At 49.4% G+C, this 17,823-nt stretch overlaps 2 protein-coding genes across 3 annotated transcripts; both read right to left on the reverse strand.

The window, feature by feature from the left end:
• Window positions 1–1,572: 1,572 nt before the first annotated feature.
• CCL16 (C-C motif chemokine ligand 16) lies at window positions 1,573–9,000 on the reverse strand. 2 transcript variants are annotated; one of them, XM_086360337.1, is made up of 5 exons: window positions 6,589–7,168; window positions 6,143–6,364; window positions 5,708–5,990; window positions 2,804–2,924; window positions 1,573–2,357 (listed from the first exon to the last, which is right to left on the reverse strand). In XM_086360337.1, the coding sequence occupies exons 3-5, from the start codon at window positions 5,775–5,777 to the stop codon at window positions 2,246–2,248; spliced, it is 303 nt and encodes a 100-aa protein (XP_086216463.1). In that variant the 5' UTR covers window positions 5,778–5,990; window positions 6,143–6,364; window positions 6,589–7,168; the 3' UTR covers window positions 1,573–2,245. The 2 variants fall into 2 exon arrangements, with proteins under 2 accessions (XP_086216463.1, XP_086216464.1); XM_086360338.1 differs by lacking the exons at window positions 6,143–6,364; window positions 6,589–7,168 and adding an exon at window positions 8,862–9,000.
• On the reverse strand, window positions 8,518–13,364 carry LOC147352584 (C-C motif chemokine 14-like). The gene is made up of 3 exons (XM_086360339.1): window positions 13,180–13,364; window positions 9,615–9,729; window positions 8,518–9,138 (listed from the first exon to the last, which is right to left on the reverse strand). Exons 1-3 carry the CDS (start codon window positions 13,265–13,267, stop codon window positions 9,054–9,056), a joined length of 288 nt encoding a protein of 95 aa, XP_086216465.1. The 5' UTR covers window positions 13,268–13,364; the 3' UTR covers window positions 8,518–9,053.
• Between the last annotated feature and the right edge of the window lie 4,459 nt (window positions 13,365–17,823).

Below are 17,823 nucleotides of genomic sequence, written 5' to 3' on the forward strand. Positions count from 1 at the left end.
CAAGAGGAGAAGGGGACGACAGAGGATGAGATGGCTGGATGGCATCACTGACTCGATGGACGTGAGTTTGAGTGAACTCCAGGAGTTGGTGATGGACAGGGAGGCCTGGCATGCTGCAGTCCATGGGGTTGCAAAGAGTCGGACACGACTGAGCGACTGAACTGAACTGAACTGAACTGAAGGGCTGGGGGGAGGGAGGAGGGGGAAGTTATTGTTTATGGGGAAGAGAGGTTTCAGTCTGGGGTGAGGGAAAAGTTCTGGAGATGGATAGTGGTGATGGTCGCATGACAATATGCCACTGAATTGTACACTTAAATATGGTAAAAATGTTGGGTACGTGTGAACACACACACAACAGAACTGACCTAAACCAGCAAAAAGTTATTGCAGAGGTGCTAAATGCCACCACGGTCCTCTAGGAATTCAAACAAACGGACAAAACAAACAAGAATAGTGGGAAGAATGTTGGGGCACCTCATGCAACTGAGGTTAGCCAAACCTCCAAGCCTGGAGGAGGGACAGGGCAGCTCCAGGGGCTTCGGCAGACGAGTACACAGACTTCTTCCCTTTGGACAATGCTCCAGGGCTGGTTTCTCAGGTCCGAAGTTCATCTAAGAGAGAGTCTGATTGGTCAGCTGGGGTCAGGTGGCGTTTGGGTGGGTTAGCATCAGTTGGGGTCGGGGAGCAGGCAGGCAGGATGATGTAGTACCACGGGCGGCCACTGGGGGCAGGCTTGGGTCAGTTTAGCAGAATCCAAGTCATTGGAAGACCAGTCTTCCCAATGATCACTTCACCAAATTCGTTTCTCTATAGGGCTTTAGTCAGGGCTTTTGCCTGACTTTGCTTTGCCTTCACAACACCATTTTGGGGGAATGTTGGACTTTGTCTGAGTCCACTCCCTATTGTTGAGCTGGGGACAGAGAGGTAGGGAGGAGGGGAAAAAATAATCCACGTCTGGAAAAAAAATAAAGTGAAAGTGTTAGTCACTCAGTCACGTCCTGCTCTTAGCCATCCATGGACTGTCACCTACCAGGCTCCTCCGTCTGTGGAATTCTCCAGGCAAGACTACTGGCGTAGAATGCCATTACCTTCTCCAGGGGATCTTCCCTAAGCCCAGGAATCGAAGCCAGGTCTCCTGCATTGCAGGCAGATTCTTTACCATCTGATGTACCAGGGAAGCCCCCCACCTCTGGCCTCAGTGCTATATAAAAGCTCCAGTTCCCCAAATGGAGAAATTTCTCAGGGGAATGTGAAGACCCTGAAAAAACTGAGATTAAGTTTCTGCCATCCCAGCAGAAAGGAGGCAGGGAGTTAGAAACGAAGTTGGTAATAAAGGAAATTGTGTTTACTGAATGGTTGAGTTTGGGACCAGGATTTTCACCCCCAGCCTAGCCAAATGCCCTTCCAGCTTGCAGTGGGAGGGACCTAGGGATTGACACCTCCTCTTTTGTTTCAGTACCATCTGTACCCACATCACCCTGGGGAAGACCCAATATTGGGGAATTCAGCAAAGCCTCAGCAACAGGGACAAAAATCATTAGCATTTGACGATTCCCATAAGAAAAGGTTAGGTTTTTTGTTTTTAATTTTTATTTATTTGGCTGCCTTGGGTCTTAGTTGCGGCATGAGGGGTTTTTTAGTTGCAACGTGTCGGATCTAGTCCCCTGACCAGGGATTGAACCTGGGCCCCTGCACTGGGAGCACAGAGTCCTAGCCACTGGACCACCAGGGAAGTCCCAAAAGGTTAGGTTTTAAAAGAAAAGCATAATAGAAGAAAAAAGAGATCTAGACAAAGGATAAGGGTAGACAGGAAAAGTCAAGAGTCCCGTGAGTCTTTTAATGAGTGCGAGGCCAGAGAGAGCCAGAGGTGGTTTGGCTGTTGGGAGGCAGGACGTGATCGTTCAGGACGGGCTGGTGCATCGGAGGGAGGTGAGGGTCTGAAGCAGGACAAGGAGGAGGATGTGAAAGTGCCGTGCTGAGCGTTAAGGATGTACCCCTGCCCTCCCCCTCAACCTTGGCATTTCCTCCGGAGACTGAGAATATATTCGAAATGCTTTACTTTTTTGAATCTCTGGCCTCTTTCTCTGAAGGTGACTCTTGTCATTCAGACCGCAAGGTTGCCTGCGTTTTCACGGGATTACGCCTTCCCCCCCCCCCCCGTTGAACTTGGGCTCTGTTGGAGGCCTGACCACCACGGCGAGTTGTGGATCTGGGCTTGACCTTCCTCCCATCTGGTGATGTTAACCTAGGCCAACCTCCTGGAATGCCGCGGATGAAGTCTGGGATCCTTGACGTACTCTTGGACCCAGTCATTGTTGGGGTCGGTACAGACCTCTCGTTTCCGCTTGGTGATGAAGCTGTGGGGGCAGAGTTAGACCATCAGGGGCCCTGGAGCAGTTAGGGGTCCAGTCCACACACTCCCCCTCACTTCTAGCTCACTGGGGGCTTGCCTCATGCCCTGTACCATCTCCCTAGGCCTCCCTCTGTCTGGGTCCCCTCAAAAAACTCCCCTCTCTGGCCTCTAGACCTCATCGTCTCTTCTTTCAGCCCCTCTCCATTCAGCCTAGACCCTCAGGCTTGAGTTCCATTATGGCCACCGTTTCTTGGACCACATGAACCAGCCACGTGCCTCTGTAAGGTGGCAAAGTCTAGAACAAACCCCAGGCCTGTCCCATGAGAGTCAAAGCCCAGGCCCTTAACTGCTGCTCCCCTGTTCTAGCATGGAGACTTGGTTCTGTGTACCCCGATCCAGCCTTGGGCTCCCCTTCCTGCTGCCTGTAAATGTCTGCAGGATGGTGCTTACACGATTGCCGGCAGGTGACAGTTGAGGGCCTGTCTGTATCCCACCACCAGTTTCCTCGGCAATACTTTCTCATGATACTTCAGGCAGCAGTTGGGTGGGGTGTTCACCGACTCAGGAATTTCTGAGGGGATGACATTGAAAGCTGAGTTAAGAAGGCAGAGAGGAAGCCCATGGCTGCCCACCTCCATCTCCCATCTCTTGCATTTTGTCCGTTCTTCTGATGGCAAAGCCATCTGTCAGCAGGGATTGGTGGTAGCTTGATGGGTAACAGACAAGAGAAAAAGATGAATCTTCTGCAGATCTTTCAGCCTCATCTGAGGCTGAGCTTCATCAAGTACAAAGGACTGGGGGATTCACATTTGCTGATGAACTTGACTGGGCAAACATATATTGAGCTCCTATTACAAGCCAGGCTCTATGGGAGTTAGAACATGTGGAAGACACAGTCACTACTCTTGTGTCCCCTTATAGACCAGTCTGGGTGAAAAAGCAAAGTGAACAGATAAGCACTACAATGGGATAGAGTAGATTTTGACGCAAGGGGCCATGGGAACAGAACGAGGAGCACCTGACCCAGCCTGGCAGGTTGAGGAAGAAGTCCTGCAGCAGGTGATGTCTGAGCTGATTCCTGAGGGATGAGCAGGACTTAGGCAGACAGAGGGGTCATGGGATCTGGAAGAAAGAAATATATGGAGGCCTGAGGTGGGGGAAGCCCAGCGTGTCTGGGAGGATGGAGCAGTTCCAGGAGCCACAGTGCAAGGTGGGAAGGAAGAAGTAGGAAGAGGATATTAAAGAGGGCGGGGAGGGCTGCACCCCTTCTGAACTATGTCAGGGAGCCTGCATTCTGTCCTAGAGGCACCAGAGAAGCTGAGGTAGGGGGGAAGCTGAGATGCAGGGATGAGCAGGAGATGTCAGGGCAAGGGGAAAAGGCTTGTATTTAAGTTTTGGGGCCAGACAGCATGGGTTGGAGTCTTGACTAAATGACTTGAATCACGGGCAAATTTCTTAACCTCTCTGGATGCCTTCACCCATTAAATGAAGGTGAAAAAGCTCCATCCTACACAGCAGGGGAAGGAGAAGGCAGGATGAATTGAGACAGTGGCATTGACATATATATGCTACCATGTATAAAACAGAGAGCTAGTGGGAAGCCGCTGTATAACCTAGGGTGCTCAGCTCAGTGCCCTGTGATGACCTAAAGAGGTGGGATGATGGGTGGGAGGGAGGCCCAAGAGGGCGAGGATGTGTGCAAACATACAGCTGATTCACATTGCGAACAAAACATTGTAAAACAGTTATTCTGCAAGTAACAAAATATCCTATGCTACACCATAATGAAACAATATTTAAAAAGAATGCATATGTATGTATAACCAAATCACTTTGCAGTATAACAAGAATTAACAACATTGTAAATCAACTATACTTCAATAAAAATAAATCAATAATAATAAAAAGAAGTTATGTCCTAGGATCGTGGTGAGGATGAGTTGAGAAAATGCTTGCAAAACCCTTAACTCAGAGTCTGGTGTAGAAAGTGTCAGCGCTTGTGATTAAGAGCTGATGGTAGGGAGAATGGATACATGTGTAAGCATGGCTGAGTTCCTTCCCTGTGCACCTGAAACTATCACAACATTGTTAATGGCTGCACTCCAATACAAAATAAAAACTTTTTCTTTTTTTTTAAAAGAGGTAATGGTAGTAATGGCCACTCTACTGGCTTGGAAAGTATTTTCTCTCCCTCTCTGACACTCCCAGGAGGCCAGACTTGGTTGGTTGGTAGCACTGTGTCCCCCTTGAGCTCCCCTGACTGCTCATCATTCAAGGATATCACCTTCCCCAGCCCCGAGACCTGCAGAGTGCAAATCCCTGACCAGTAGGTGGCAAAACTTGAGACGTCTCCAGGGCACCATTTGGCTGATCCATGCTTTGGCTGGGCCATTTTTCTTCCTGCCTGACCTTCCCGAAGGGCAATATTGCCCCCTCCCACCCCCAGGAGGCGCCTCTACCCACAGTGGCCCTGGTTCTTTAAGGCGACGTTTACAGGGATCAGGGGCGTGCTGAGAGTATGTGGGCAGATTACATGGTGTGTGTGACCCTCGCTCCCCCGAGGGTTCACAAAGGCAGAATCCAGCCAGACTACGTGCCAAGGGCAGCCTTAGGGAGAAAGGAAGGGCTGGGGCCATTAAAGGCGCGTATGTACTGAGAGATGGCCTGAGTCTCTGGTCCCTTGCCTGTCACCAGCCCTCATAAATGCTGGTAGAGGCAGAGCCCATGCATCTGTCTCATGGCTACAAAGCCTTTCAATCTCCTTCAATCCCTTTTCTCTTTTCTACAAACTTTTTTAGCCCTAGGCTGGGAGATGGAGCCAAGGGCCCAGAAATCCCCAAATGGCACATGTGGGCATCCCACTGGGGTGTCTCTTGGTTGCCATGGCAGTCCCAGAAATTTACAACAGATCCTGCCCGCAAGGGGTGTCTAGATTCAGACTCCCCGTTCTGGGCTTAGCCCCAAATCTCCCTCCGCCGGCCTCCCTGACTCCCTCGGTCCTGCCCTGCCAGAGCAGGCGTGGCTTTTCCCACCCACTTGCCTCGCCTTCCTCCTCATCACATATGTTTGTGATTGTCCCTTCTGCTCCTTCCTTGGCTCTTCCTCCTAAATGATCATTCCTGCTGTGTCCTCAGGACTCCTGATGTGACCTCGACCCAGCTTCCTGAGACTGCCCAGCCCCAGCAGCTCTGGAGCGCAGCTCAGCTCTGCTTGCCAGGGGCCAGTGTGCAGCAGCGTGGGTGCAAGTGGGGGCCTGGGGCTGATGACGGAGGCCTGAGAGCACTCTCGGCATCACCCTGGCCTGCTCCCTGTTCCCTTGGCTCAGTGCCGCCCTCCAGGGGCAGGTGGACTCACTTGGCTGGCTGTGAACAACAGAAGTGATGGTGAGAATGAGGAGAAAGAGGGCAGCCACGGAGACCTTCATCCTCTCAGTGGGCAGTCAGGCTCCGGGGGGAGGCTGGGCGGACACAGTCTCCTTCCTTGCTGGTCACCCACGCGGGGCCCTCAGCTCTCTGGACTCTGACCACTTCAGAGTGGGTGGAGGAAGAGAGACGACGGTCCTCCCTTCCTGTTTGCTGAAAGGGAGGGCAGTGGAGGGTGGGGTCTGGTGCACAGTTGAATTTGCTAACATTTGCATCTGCATGGAGGAAAAGAGAAAGGGAGGAATAGGCGCTGGGTGTCAGCTCCCTTCAGGCCCTATTTTACTTAAATTCACAGAGGGGAGTAGAGACTTTATTCCCGTTTTGCAGATGAGGCCCCTGAGGCTTAGAGAGGCTAAATAAATCTCACCTGGGTAGGAGGCAGAGGCTGTTTAGTCACTAAGTCGACTCGACTCTTTGTGGCCCCATGGACTGTAACCCACCAGGCTCCTGTGTCTGCGGGGTTCTCCAGGCCAGAATACCGGAGTGGGTTGCCATGCCCTCCTCCAGGGGATCTTCTCGACCCAGGGATTGAACCTACGTCTCCTCCATTGACAGGCGGATTCTTTACCACGGAGCCAGATAGGCAGTCCTGGAAACAGAATCTGTGTGGCTTCATCGAGTTGCCCGCCCCCATCTCTACTTTGGGAAAGAAGAGGGAAGGTTGAACCGACCTTTTCCCCAGGTGATCAGTCTTTGGGAGGCCAACAGAAAGCAGGGTTAGAGAGAGCACAGACTGAGGAAAGGGTAGGGTTTAGTGACCTCGGAAAAGAGTGTCCCCCTTGCCCCCGTCCAAGGACACACGATGGAACTCACACTTTCTTGGTGCAGATTACGCCACTAATACTCTTCTCCCATTCCTAAAGGGTCAGATCTTTGGGTCCCTGTTTGCTGAAATGTTTGTCTCATTTGTTGATGCTCTCATTTACCTCTTTGGACTTTGTACTGGGAACCAGTTTCAGGTCTAATCAGCTGATCCCTCCTGGGTGCCCTCGTGCGTGCGGGTAAAGTCTCTTCAGTCATGTCCAAATATTTGCGACCCCAAGGACTGTAGCCTGCCAGGCTCCTCTGTCCTTCGGACTCTCCAGGCAAGAATACTGGAGTGGGTTGCCATATCCTCTTCCAGGGGATCTTCCTAACCCAGGCATCAAACCAGCTTCTCTTAGGTCTCTGGCATTGGCAGGCGAGTTCTTTACCCCTAGCGTCACCTGGGAAGCCTGGGTGCCCTCAGTGTGGGTTAATCCAATCTGCCACCGTGGTCAATCATGGCCAGCAGAGGGCTGTCCAACACGGTGAACCTGACAACCTGCTTCTGGGTCCCAGAGTTCCAGCTTCCGCCCTTGGCTTTGGCTAAAGCTGGACTTGCCCCCTCGGGCTTCCCTGGCGGCTCGATGATAAAGAATCCGCCTGCAATGCAGGAGTCGCAGGAGACGCAGGTTCAATCCCTGGGTTGGGAAGATGCCCTGGAGGAGGGCATGGCAACCCACTCCAGTAGAGGGGCTTGGTGGGCTACAAAGCGACTCAGCATGGGCCCATGGACCTGCCCCTCAGTATCTTCTCTTTTCAGACTGCCTCAGAACCCTGTTCCAGGCTGAAGGCAGCTTTCAGAGAAGAAATGAAAGAGGGGATTTGCTCTTTGATGGACTGTGACCTCTAGAGGCATGAGGGAGTGTTTCAGGAGATGGCAGTTTTGGGGGACGGGGCGTGGGGAAATAAGGATCTCGAAAATCCTTGTGGGTCTTGTTGTTTGGCAAGATTGCTTATAAAATAGGGAAAAGCAGGCAATGCAATTAGTCCTGGTGGGTTCAAGGCAGTTAGTGGTGGTAAAGCTGTGGCTTTTTATGAGGGTAGCGGGGTAGGTATATGAGATAACCCTTAACCTCTGTGTGTGGAGGAGAGGAGGTATGAGGAAGCCTGCTGTGCCTTTGCTGTGCAGACACCCTTGGTCTTTATGGAGGGCTGGAGACCAGGGAGCGTGGTCATCATGTCTACACTGGGTGTGCTCTTCCTCTGTGTATGCAGAGCTCCTTGAACCTGGAAGATGGGTCTGAGAGCCTTTGGGGTCAGCTGGAACATAAGCTTCCTCTTGGTTCCTTTCTCATTCCGTCTATCCACCCATCCACCATCCATTCATCCACCCATCTATGCATTCATCCATCCACCCATTCATCCACCATCCACTATCCATCCATCCACCCATCTATCTATCCATCCATTTATGCATCCATCCGCCCATTCATCCACCATCCACTATCCATCCATCCATCCATCCATCTATCCATCCATCCGTTTATGCATCCATCCACTCATTCATCCACCATCCATCCATCCACCCACTGATCTATTCATCCATTTATCCACCCACCCATCTATGCATCTATCCATCCACCCATCCATCTATGTACCATCCATTCATTCATCTATGCACCATCCATTCATTCATCTATGCATTCATCCATCCACCCGTTCATCCACCATCCACTATCCATCCATCTATGCATGCATGCATGCATCCATCCATCTACCCACCCACCCACCCATCCACCCATTTCCTGAGCACCTGATGTGGGCCAGACTTTTTGCTATGCCTTGTGAAGTACACAAAAATGAATAAAACAATATAGTACAACCTGATGTGTGTATGTGGATGGCGAAGAATTGGATAAAATTTGTCCATCAATCATTCCTATCTTAGCCAGCAGGGGACAAAGGCCTTGGGACCACCACAGAAAAAGACTATGGAACTTAACTGTTACAGAGAGGCCTTTATGAAGATTTAGCTGCAAAATCAAGCTTTCCTTGTGAAGCTTAAATAAATGAATGCACATAGACTGCTTTAGCAGAGTGCTTGGACTATGGAGGTGCTACAAAAATAGTATCTGTTTTTATTGTGGTCATTACTGTCTCAAGGTAGCCTTTATACAGCGTGTCTTCCTCACTTCCTGTTCAGTTTCTCTCTACCTCCATGGCAGACCTGACCCTTTTTTTTTTTTTTGCACCAGGCTCTGGCCAAACTTCTGCAGAGTGAAGCATGAGGCTGAGGGTGGCAGCCTGAGCTGCCTTGCCAGAGCAGGCATGGCTGGGCTTACCAGTGTCCTCAAGTCCGCAGCGAGCGGGGAAATTTAGTAGAAATGCATGAGGGCAGGGAAGGGCCTGACTGGTCTTTAATTCAAGTCAGGGCATCTCCCAGGAGGCGGCTGGGGCTGAGCTGGGAGGAGGGGAGTGGGGTTCAACCCCCTCTCTTTAAATCCCGAGCTGTGTCCTTCTCCATTACTTCTGGGTCACTCCTCCAATTCCTTGATATAGTCCTGGACCCAGCCATCACGGGGGTTGGCACAGATGTAATGGCCCTTCTTGGTGATGAAGCTGTGGAACAAGAGGGGAGAAGGATGACCAACCAAGGCTCCAGGAGCCAGGAAGCGAGAGCCAGTCCTTCCTTCTTCACAGATTCCTCATTCCACCCAGACCGGTTCCCCTTCCTTAGTTAGAGGCAGCCCAGGGCCAGTGTATTTTCGGAGATACACCCTCCAGCCCCTCAGGGCTGCTTAGACCCATCCAGTCTCCGTGCCCAACCCAGGAGGTGTCCCTTGCCTCTCCTTCCTCTCCCCACCACATCCTCATCCATGGGCCCAGCTTCCTCCTGGCCCCAGAAGGGCCCCCCTGACGGCCCCTGAGCCCCAAGTGTGCTTCTCCCTACCCCACCCCATGCTGCTTCTCTCTGTGGACATGCCTGAGAGCACTTTGGGGAGCACCCATCCTGCGTTCTCCCCCCTGCCCTTCCCCACCATGCTCCCAGCCCTACGGCCCCCCATCCCCCAGGGTGGTGTGTGGGTTTCACCTACACGATTCCAGGCTTGGGGCATTGGCTGCTGGTCTCATAATAGCTTGAAACGCGCTGCCGGGGGACTGGCCGGCTCACGTAGGTGAGGCAGCACTCGGCGGGGTGGTAAGGTCCTCCTGAGGAGAAAGAGGGGAGCAAGCTGAGATCAGGGTGCTCGTTAGAGATGCAGGGTGCTGACTGCCTCTGGAACCCTAGGGGGTGCAGGAGGAAAGGAAGGAGAGCACCCCAGAATTCAGAGAGAGGGCTGTAGAAAAAGCTCAGTCCCCTGGCCTCCCTCTCAGGCTAATCCCCGGGCTCCTTTTTCTCTCCTCCTTCATCACCGATCACCCTGCCTCCCTTTCTCTCACCCCTGTGGAGTCCTTTACCAAAGTCACCTCATGGACTGTAGCCCGCCAGACTCCCCTGTCCAAGGAATCCTCCAGGCCAGAATACTGGAGTGGGTTTCCCATTCCCTTCTCCACGGGATCTTCCCTGACCCAGGGATCAAACCCAGGTCTCCTGCATCGCAGGCAGATTCTTTACCATCTGAGCCACCAGGGAAGCTATGTTGTCATGAGCCCCCCTGCTCTAAACCGGGCAGCTCCCTGACCCCACATTGACAAAAATACCCATCCTATAGCATCCTAACCAACCACCTAACACCACCCTTCTAGCAAGAAGTTTCTTTGTCTTGAGGCTATAAAAATTGGCTACCAGCCCACAAAAGGCACTGTCCCTGTCTTGAGCCAGCCCACTGGCCTAACAGCATCTCCTGCTCTAGTAAACTCTCTTCTCCTCTCATTCTGCCTCATGTCTCGAAATTCTTTTCCAACCTGCGCATAGACCACGACAATTGCCGCCTCACCCCCAAAGGACTGGCTGATGACTTTGAACTCTGGATGGAAGCGCAGCAAAGTCCAGATCTCAGCGAGCACACAACCCTGGGGAGAAGGGATATTAGGGGGGAAAAGTCCCAATAGGATTGGGGATGCAGATCCTGTCCCTCCCAGTGCCCCCATCCTGCCTGATCCCCACTGAACCCACGCCCTGCCAAGAGGGCAGAATGCCCACACCAAGACCCACGGACAATGACCAGGGAGCTAGGACTACCAGATCTAACCCCATCCAGCCTCTGTTGGCTTTGCACCATCACCCCCATGTCTGCTCATCTGTGAACAAGGCGGTTAACTGCCTTGGCGGCTGACTGCATTTTACACACAGCTTCCTGGAGGCGCAGAGGCACTTGGGAGCTGAGTTACGGGTATAAGACCCCATCTGCCGTTTTTTCCGTTTTACATTTTGGGCCTCCTGTGTAAGATTTTGCTGGAAGAAAAATTTTCCTGATCTAAAACACTTAAAAAAAAATCACTGTATTTTTCAGTTATTTTTTGATTCCAAAATTTCATGGCTCTTGTAGGAGGTGCCCTTGGTGACAACAAAGTCACACCAAGATTGAATTACAGGGGCAGCAGGGGAGGGGTTTCAGATCAAGGGCCTTGCAGTTAGGGGGTGCAGTGATTGGGGCCGTCACGTTATGTGACCAACCTGGACAGAAATATGGGTGTGCACAGCGATGGCCTCAGCATCACCGAGGTGCTTGGGTGGCAAGGGAAGGGCTGGTCGTCTTATGCAGCGCCATCTCCAGCAGCACTCTCACCCCCTGAAGAGTGGAGTAAGGGACCCCCTGGTCCCTGAGAACCACTGTCACTGCATCCTCTGAGCTGTCCAGTGACTCCTCAGATAAGCAAAGCAAACTGTCCCCATTCCACCCAGTCTAGTCTAGCTCCATTTCAACAGCCTTCTATGTTTCCCTTCAGTTTCTAAAAAGGAAACGAGGTAAAATTGCAGAGTGACGAATAGCTTGGGTTGCCTGTAAAGGCAGCTCTTCCGAAGAAACAAGCTGAAAAATGGTGGCCTAGGAGCTCCCCCATCCCAACTGTTCCTTTCCCCCAAGTACATACCCAAGTGATGCTGCACTCATGGGGTAGGGAGACCCTGGAAGCAGCCTGGATCCAAATCTCAGGGGGTAAAGGGACAAAGTGACCTTGAGGGTCCCGAACACGTCTTCCCAGTCTCCTGGGGGATAACGAGCCCAAATGGGATGGGCCTGTCTTTAGTTTAATGGCAAAGAGAGAGGAATGGAGGGAGTGAAGAGATAACCTGGCCTCACTGCATGGCGTTGGCAGGGAGGGGACTGGTCCTGGGCAATGTGAGGATGAAACCAGTTTAAGAGGACATCAGACACAGTGGAATACTACTCAGCCGTAAAAAGAATGAAATATTGCCATTTGCAGCCACCTGGTTGGACTTGGAGGGCATTATGCTAAGTGATTCCCTGATAGTTCGGTTGGTAAAGAATCCGCCTGCAATGCAGGAGACCCCGGTTCGATTCCTGGGCCTGGAAGATCCACTGGAGAAGGGATAGGCTACCCACTCCAGTATTCTTGGGCTTCCCTTGTGGCTCAGCTGGTAAAGAATCTGCCCGCAATGCGGGAGAATTGGGTTTGATCCCTGGATTGGGAAGATCCCCTGTAGAAGGGAAAGGCTACCCATTCTGGCCTGGAGAATTCCACAGACTATATCCATGGGGTTGCAAAGAGTAGGACACGACTGAGTGACTTTCACAGCAACAGAGCCTGCTAAGTGAAATAAGTCAGACAGAGAAAAATAAACACAGTATCATATCCTTATACGCAGAATCTAAAAACCACAACAAACAAATGAATAGAACAGAAAAGAAAAGATTCACAGATATACAGAACAATAGTGTTTACCAGTAGGGAGAAGGAAGGGGGGAGGGGCAAAGTTGGGCTAGGGGATTAAGAGGTACAAACAATTAAGTATAAAATAAGCTACAAGGATACATTATACAACACAGGGAATACAGTCAATATTTTATAACTATAAATTGAATATGATCTTTAAAAATTATGAATCACTATATTAGACACCTTAGGTAATATAACCTTGTGTATGCATGCGTGCTAAGTTACTTCAGTCGTGTCCGACTCTTTGTGACCCTATGGACTGCAGCCCACTAGACTCCTCTGTCCATGGGATTTCCCAGGCAAGAGTACTGGAGTGGGTTGCTGTATCCTCTTCCAGGGGATCTTCCCCACCCAGGGATCCAACCCAAGTCTCTTGCGTCTCCTGCACCGGCCGTGGGGTTCTTTACCACTGGCGCCATCTGGGAAGTCTATACAACCCTGTATAGCAACTGTGTCGTTGTTATTTAGTCACTAAATAATATCTGACACTTTGCGACCCCTGGATTGTAACCGGCCACCCCTGGATTGTAACCGGCCAGGTTCCTCGGTCCGTGGGATTCTCCAGGTAAGAACACTGGAGTGGGTTGCTGTATCTTCCTCTAGGGGGTCTCCCCGATTCAGGGATTAAACCCGCATCTCCTGCTTGGCAGGAGGATTCTTTACCACTGAGCCACCTGGGGAGCCCACAGCAACTACACTTCAGTAATAAAGAAAAGAAGACACTAGACCCCCTTCTGGAGCCCCTTTCTCTTCGCATCCCAGCACCCCGGCTCCTGCTTGCTATCCCACAGGGACCAGGTTGGAAGGTGTTGTACTCACTTGAAGACGATCCATTCTTGGACCCAAGGGCCACAGTGATGCTGAGGAGGAGGAGGAGGAAGGAGACGGCTGCCATGGAGACCTTCATCCTCCCGTGGAGGAGCAGCTGCAGGAGGAGAGGCAGCTTGGTAGGGGCTTCAGAGGCTTCCTGGGCTTCTGAAGTTTTGAGAAATGTTCATTTAGACAAAAAAAATTTTTTTTTCCAGTAAGGGAACTAGGATTTCAAAGGGAAGTAGGAAGCAGTAGATCCCTCAGCGATTTCACATCCTGCACATGTGTTGAGGGTGGAGTGAAGGAAGCCTGGAGAGCCAAGATTTCAGAGAGGAAATTGACCTCCACCCTAGTGGGAATATATTTAACCCTTTTCTATTGCCAGATTTTAGATATGATATTTTATTTTTTATCCCATGCTCAGTCGCACAATCGTATCTGACTCTTTGTGAGCCCATGGACTGTAGCCCACCAGGCTCTTCTGTCCATGGGTTTCTCCAGGCCAGAATACTGGAGTGGGTTGCCATGTCCTACTCCAGGGGCTCTTCCTGACCCAGGGATCGAACCCACGTCTCCTGCATCTCCTGCATTGGCAGGTGGATTCTTTACCACTGAGCAACTTGGGAAGCCCTGTTTAACCCTCTGACGTACGCCTTTCCTTAGTCATAGAAAGACCACGAGCCCCATGGGGAGGGAAGACTGGCTCAGCCTTAGTTCAAGATCTCAAGGCTGGGATGTGTCCCGTACTTAGTTCTGGTACCAGGCCCCAGAGCAAGGCTGTATGGGGGCCAGAGGTCAGAGAGGATTTGGGGTAACAGGATAGGGTCTCCAGTCTTGGAAATCCTCACTTAAGCTCTTCAGCAGAACCTGTGGCTCCCAACCTCATCCTCACTCCTTCACTGTCCCCTGGGGGTGAAGAAGTGCCATGGTGCTCACTAGACAATTTATTTAACAAGCTTTATACTTTAATATGGCGCTTCCCAGGTGGTGCTAGTGGTAAAGAACCCGCTTGCCAATACAGGAGACATAAAAGACGTGGGTTTGATCCCTGGATCAGGAACATCCCCTGGAGGAGGGTATGGCAACCCGCTCCAGTATTCTTGCCTGGAGAATCCCATGGACAGATGATACAGTCCATAGGGTTGCAAAGAGTTGGACATGACTGAAGCAACCTCGGGTGCACACACACACACTTTAATACACACTAGCTGTTGTCCCAAATGCTTCATGAATTTAGGCATTTTAAGCCTTATATTATAAGGCTTAAATTATATTAGCTTATATTATATTATATTAGCAGTTGAGGAAACTGAGGCACAAAAAGCATCCATAACTTGCCCAAGCTCTGACAGTTGATAAGTGGAATCAGGCTTCAAACTCCAATTGGGTAGTCTGGTTCCCAAGTCTATGTTCTTTTTTTAAAAAAATATTTATCTAATTATTTGGCTGCACTGAGTCTTAGTTGCAGCGTGCAGGATCTTCGATCTTCATAGTGGCACATGAGATATTTAGCTGTGGCATGAGGAATTTTCAACTGTGGCATGTGGGACCTAGCTTCCTGACAAAGGAATGGAACCTAGGCCCCCTGTATTAAGAGCATGGAGTCTTAGCCACTGGACAACCAGGGAAGTCTTCCAAGTCTGTGTTCTTAACCACTATGCTATGGAGAAGAACCATGGAAGTCCCAATAAAGCGGTCTCTAAAATCGTCCTGCTTGCTTTGGCTTCTCTATAAAACCTTTGGTCTGAGACATTTCTGAGTTCAGGGAGATCTCTTAGGGACCTTCTCCCAGTTTCTGACTTCGTGACAGAGACGCTTAATGGGAACCTAGAAGATGCCTTCTTTGGGGTTCAGTTCAGTTCAGTTGCTCAGTCGTGTCTGACTTTGCAACCCCATAGACTGCAGCAAGCAAGGCTTCCCTGTCCATCACCAACTCCCAGAGCCTACTCAAACTCATGTCCATCGAGTTGGTGATGCCATCCAACCATTTCATCCTCTGTTGTCCCCTTCTCCTCCTGCCTTCAGTCTTTCCCAGCATCAGGGTCTTTTCCAACGAGTCAGTTCTTCACTTCAGGTGGCCATAAGTATTTGAGTTTCAGCTTCAGCATCAGTCATTCCAGTGAATATTCAGGACTGATTTCCTTTAGGATGGACTGGTTGGATCTCTTTGCAGTCCAAGGGACTCTAACAGGCAGCTGGCAGGTTTCCTGGACTAGCAGTGGCCAGGAGCTCAGTGCTGGAAACTGTTCTGAAGCTGCATCCGTGGATCATGTGACTGATGTGCTTTCTGTGAAGGGGCAGCTTGGTGCTACATACTTGCTGTCCTTAGATCTGTCTACATGGGCCATTTACAGAGGAGGAGTTGGGACTCAGGAAGGGCAGAGACTCGCTCACATTCATGAAGTGATTTGGATGCAGGACCAATCCACTCTTCCTTCTCTCAGTCCAATGGCCTTGGCCACGCTCTTCCAGTGAGGGCCCTTGCCCCATTCTTTCTGCTTTTGTGGTTAGAAGGCTGTTTCCATCTTCTCTCCTCCACTCATCAAGGCAGGGGCAGGCCTAGCAGATAGCAAATGATCTGTAAGTATATGTTTTATTTATTTACTTTAAAAAATATTTATTTGGCTGCGTTGGGTCTTAGTTGCAGCATGCAGAACCTTCCTTGCAGCATATGGACTCTCTAGCTGTGGTTTGTGGGCTCAATTGCTCTGCAGAATCTTATCCAACCAAGGATTGAACCTGTATCCCCTGCATTGCAGGGTAGATTCTTAACCACTGGACCATCGAGGAAATTCCTGTAAGTATATGTTTCAGAAGAAGGATGAATTGAGCTGGTCTAAGTATGTATATCTCACAGGAAATAGCTGAATTCTCATGCTTGGGTGCCAAGACTGTCATTTATTCGAAATTTTCTGTATTGTCTATAATAACACTGTTTAAATGCCTCGAGTCAAGTGATAGAAATTGTCGCCAGCAACAATATAAGGAAACAAGCTGTTTCTGGGAAGAATGTTTAGTTGGGACAAAATAATGACATTCTTTTTGTTTTTGTGGAGACTAGCCTACCTGCCAAGTTGTTGCTTCGATCTTTAGAGGAAAGTCTTTATTTTTCAAGCAATTATTGAGTTCCTACCTACATTAGCCTGGATATGCTCACTGCTATAATAAACAACCCATAAATCTCAGGGGAGTCATTAAATGAAGGTTTATTTCTTGCTCATGTCACAGTCTGCTGTGGGTCAGCAGTGGGGTGTATGTGTATGTGTGTGTGTGCTGGGCAAAGCTTTTTCATGCATCCATTTTTTTAATCAATAAAATTTAATTTTAATACTTTTACATGATTTAATAAATGACAGCTATTTTTATTTAATAGTTACAAATCCATTGAACACTCTGGAATGTATGGAATCAGAGAGCAAGGTCAAGAAAAATGGCTGGGGTGTGATGGGGAGGGAGGTGGGAGGGGGTTCAGGATGGGGAACATATGTACATCCATGGCTGATTCATGTCAATGTATGGCAAAAACCACTACAATATTGTAAAATAATTAGCCTCCAATTAAAATCAATAAATAAATTAAAAAAAAGAAAAATGGCTGAATAGTAAAAATTAAGAGTAAGCAGAATTTTAATTTGTAATTTACTTAGAAAACACTCATTTTCTTTGCCTTTTAATTTTTGAGAGGTTTTGGCCTCTTCTTTCTGCAATTCTTTTCCCTCTTGATGATGTTTTTCACATCTTCTATCTTGTGAAGATTTTCAAAAAAGGAGCCTCCAAGTTTGCTGCCAATGGGGAGAAGCAGAGGGGGATAGGCAGATTTTCATGGCCCATTTCTGGAAATAGCATAAATTACTTTCACTTACACTCCAGGGCCAGAATGAAGTCACCTGACTCCAACTTAAAGGCAGAGGTAAGAAAAATATAGGTCATCTATGTGCCCAGTGGGAAGAGAGAATGGGTTTAGTGACCACATCCCTTCTTTGTCATAATATTATGGACTCAGCCTGGAAGTGACCCTGACCTCATAGCTTGAAGAGGGAACTCAAAAAAGTAAATGAAAATTACAAAACAATGGGGTGAATGGACTTTGATGGCAACATAATCAGAGACCTCAAAGGTTCTTCTGTGGCCCACTGGTGAGTATGCAGGAGTGCCTTTTAAAAAGTTTTTCAAATCAACACATTTGCATTGATTTTAAAAAATTGAATAATACTGAAAGGGTGGGTGGGACCCTTATATTAAAGGTTTACTTCTTTGCTACATCACTTGTATGTGACAAATACAGACCCCACTGTCCATAATCAAGTGGGCCCTCTGCCCCAGCCCTGGTCCATGTCAAGAAAAAAGGGTATGAGCTACGTTACTTAAAAAATCTTGTCTATGGTTCTAAAAGCGAAATAGTAAATGTGTGGATTTTTTTTTTTTTTACAACTTTAAAGCACATATTTTTCTAGCTATTTTGCACTTGTAAGATTTTTATTTTTATTTTTTCCCCCACACCACATGGTAAGTGGGATCTTAGTTCCCTCTCCAGGGATGGAAACCATGCCTCCTGCATTGGGAGCATGGAATCTTAACCACGGGACCACTAGGGTAGTCCCAAGATTTTTACTTTTAAAAATTCAAAAATTGGTTGGCAGACTTACTGAGCCA

This window comes from Bos grunniens, chromosome 19, assembly GCF_055505025.1.
Source record: "Bos grunniens cultivar Pamir isolate PY7600 chromosome 19, Bosgru_T2T1.0, whole genome shotgun sequence".
NCBI lineage: Eukaryota > Metazoa > Chordata > Mammalia > Artiodactyla > Bovidae > Bos > Bos grunniens.

Coding starts and splice junctions, on each gene's coding strand:
- CCL16 (XM_086360338.1), bottom strand. CDS start 5,777: ATGAAGGTCTCCGTGGCTGCCCTCTTTCTCCTCATTCTCACCATCACT. Junction 2,925..5,707: donor TGTTGTTCACAGCCAGCCAA/GTGAGTCCACCT, acceptor TCATCCCCTCAG/AAATTCCTGAGTCGGTGAAC. Junction 2,358..2,803: donor TGTCACCTGCCGGCAATCGT/GTAAGCACCATC, acceptor CTGCCCCCACAG/CTTCATCACCAAGCGGAAAC.
- LOC147352584 (XM_086360339.1), bottom strand. CDS start 13,267: ATGAAGGTCTCCATGGCAGCCGTCTCCTTCCTCCTCCTCCTCCTCAGC. Junction 9,730..13,179: donor CAAGAATGGATCGTCTTCAA/GTGAGTACAACA, acceptor CTTTCTCCTCAG/GAGGACCTTACCACCCCGCC. Junction 9,139..9,614: donor TGCCCCAAGCCTGGAATCGT/GTAGGTGAAACC, acceptor CTTGTTCCACAG/CTTCATCACCAAGAAGGGCC.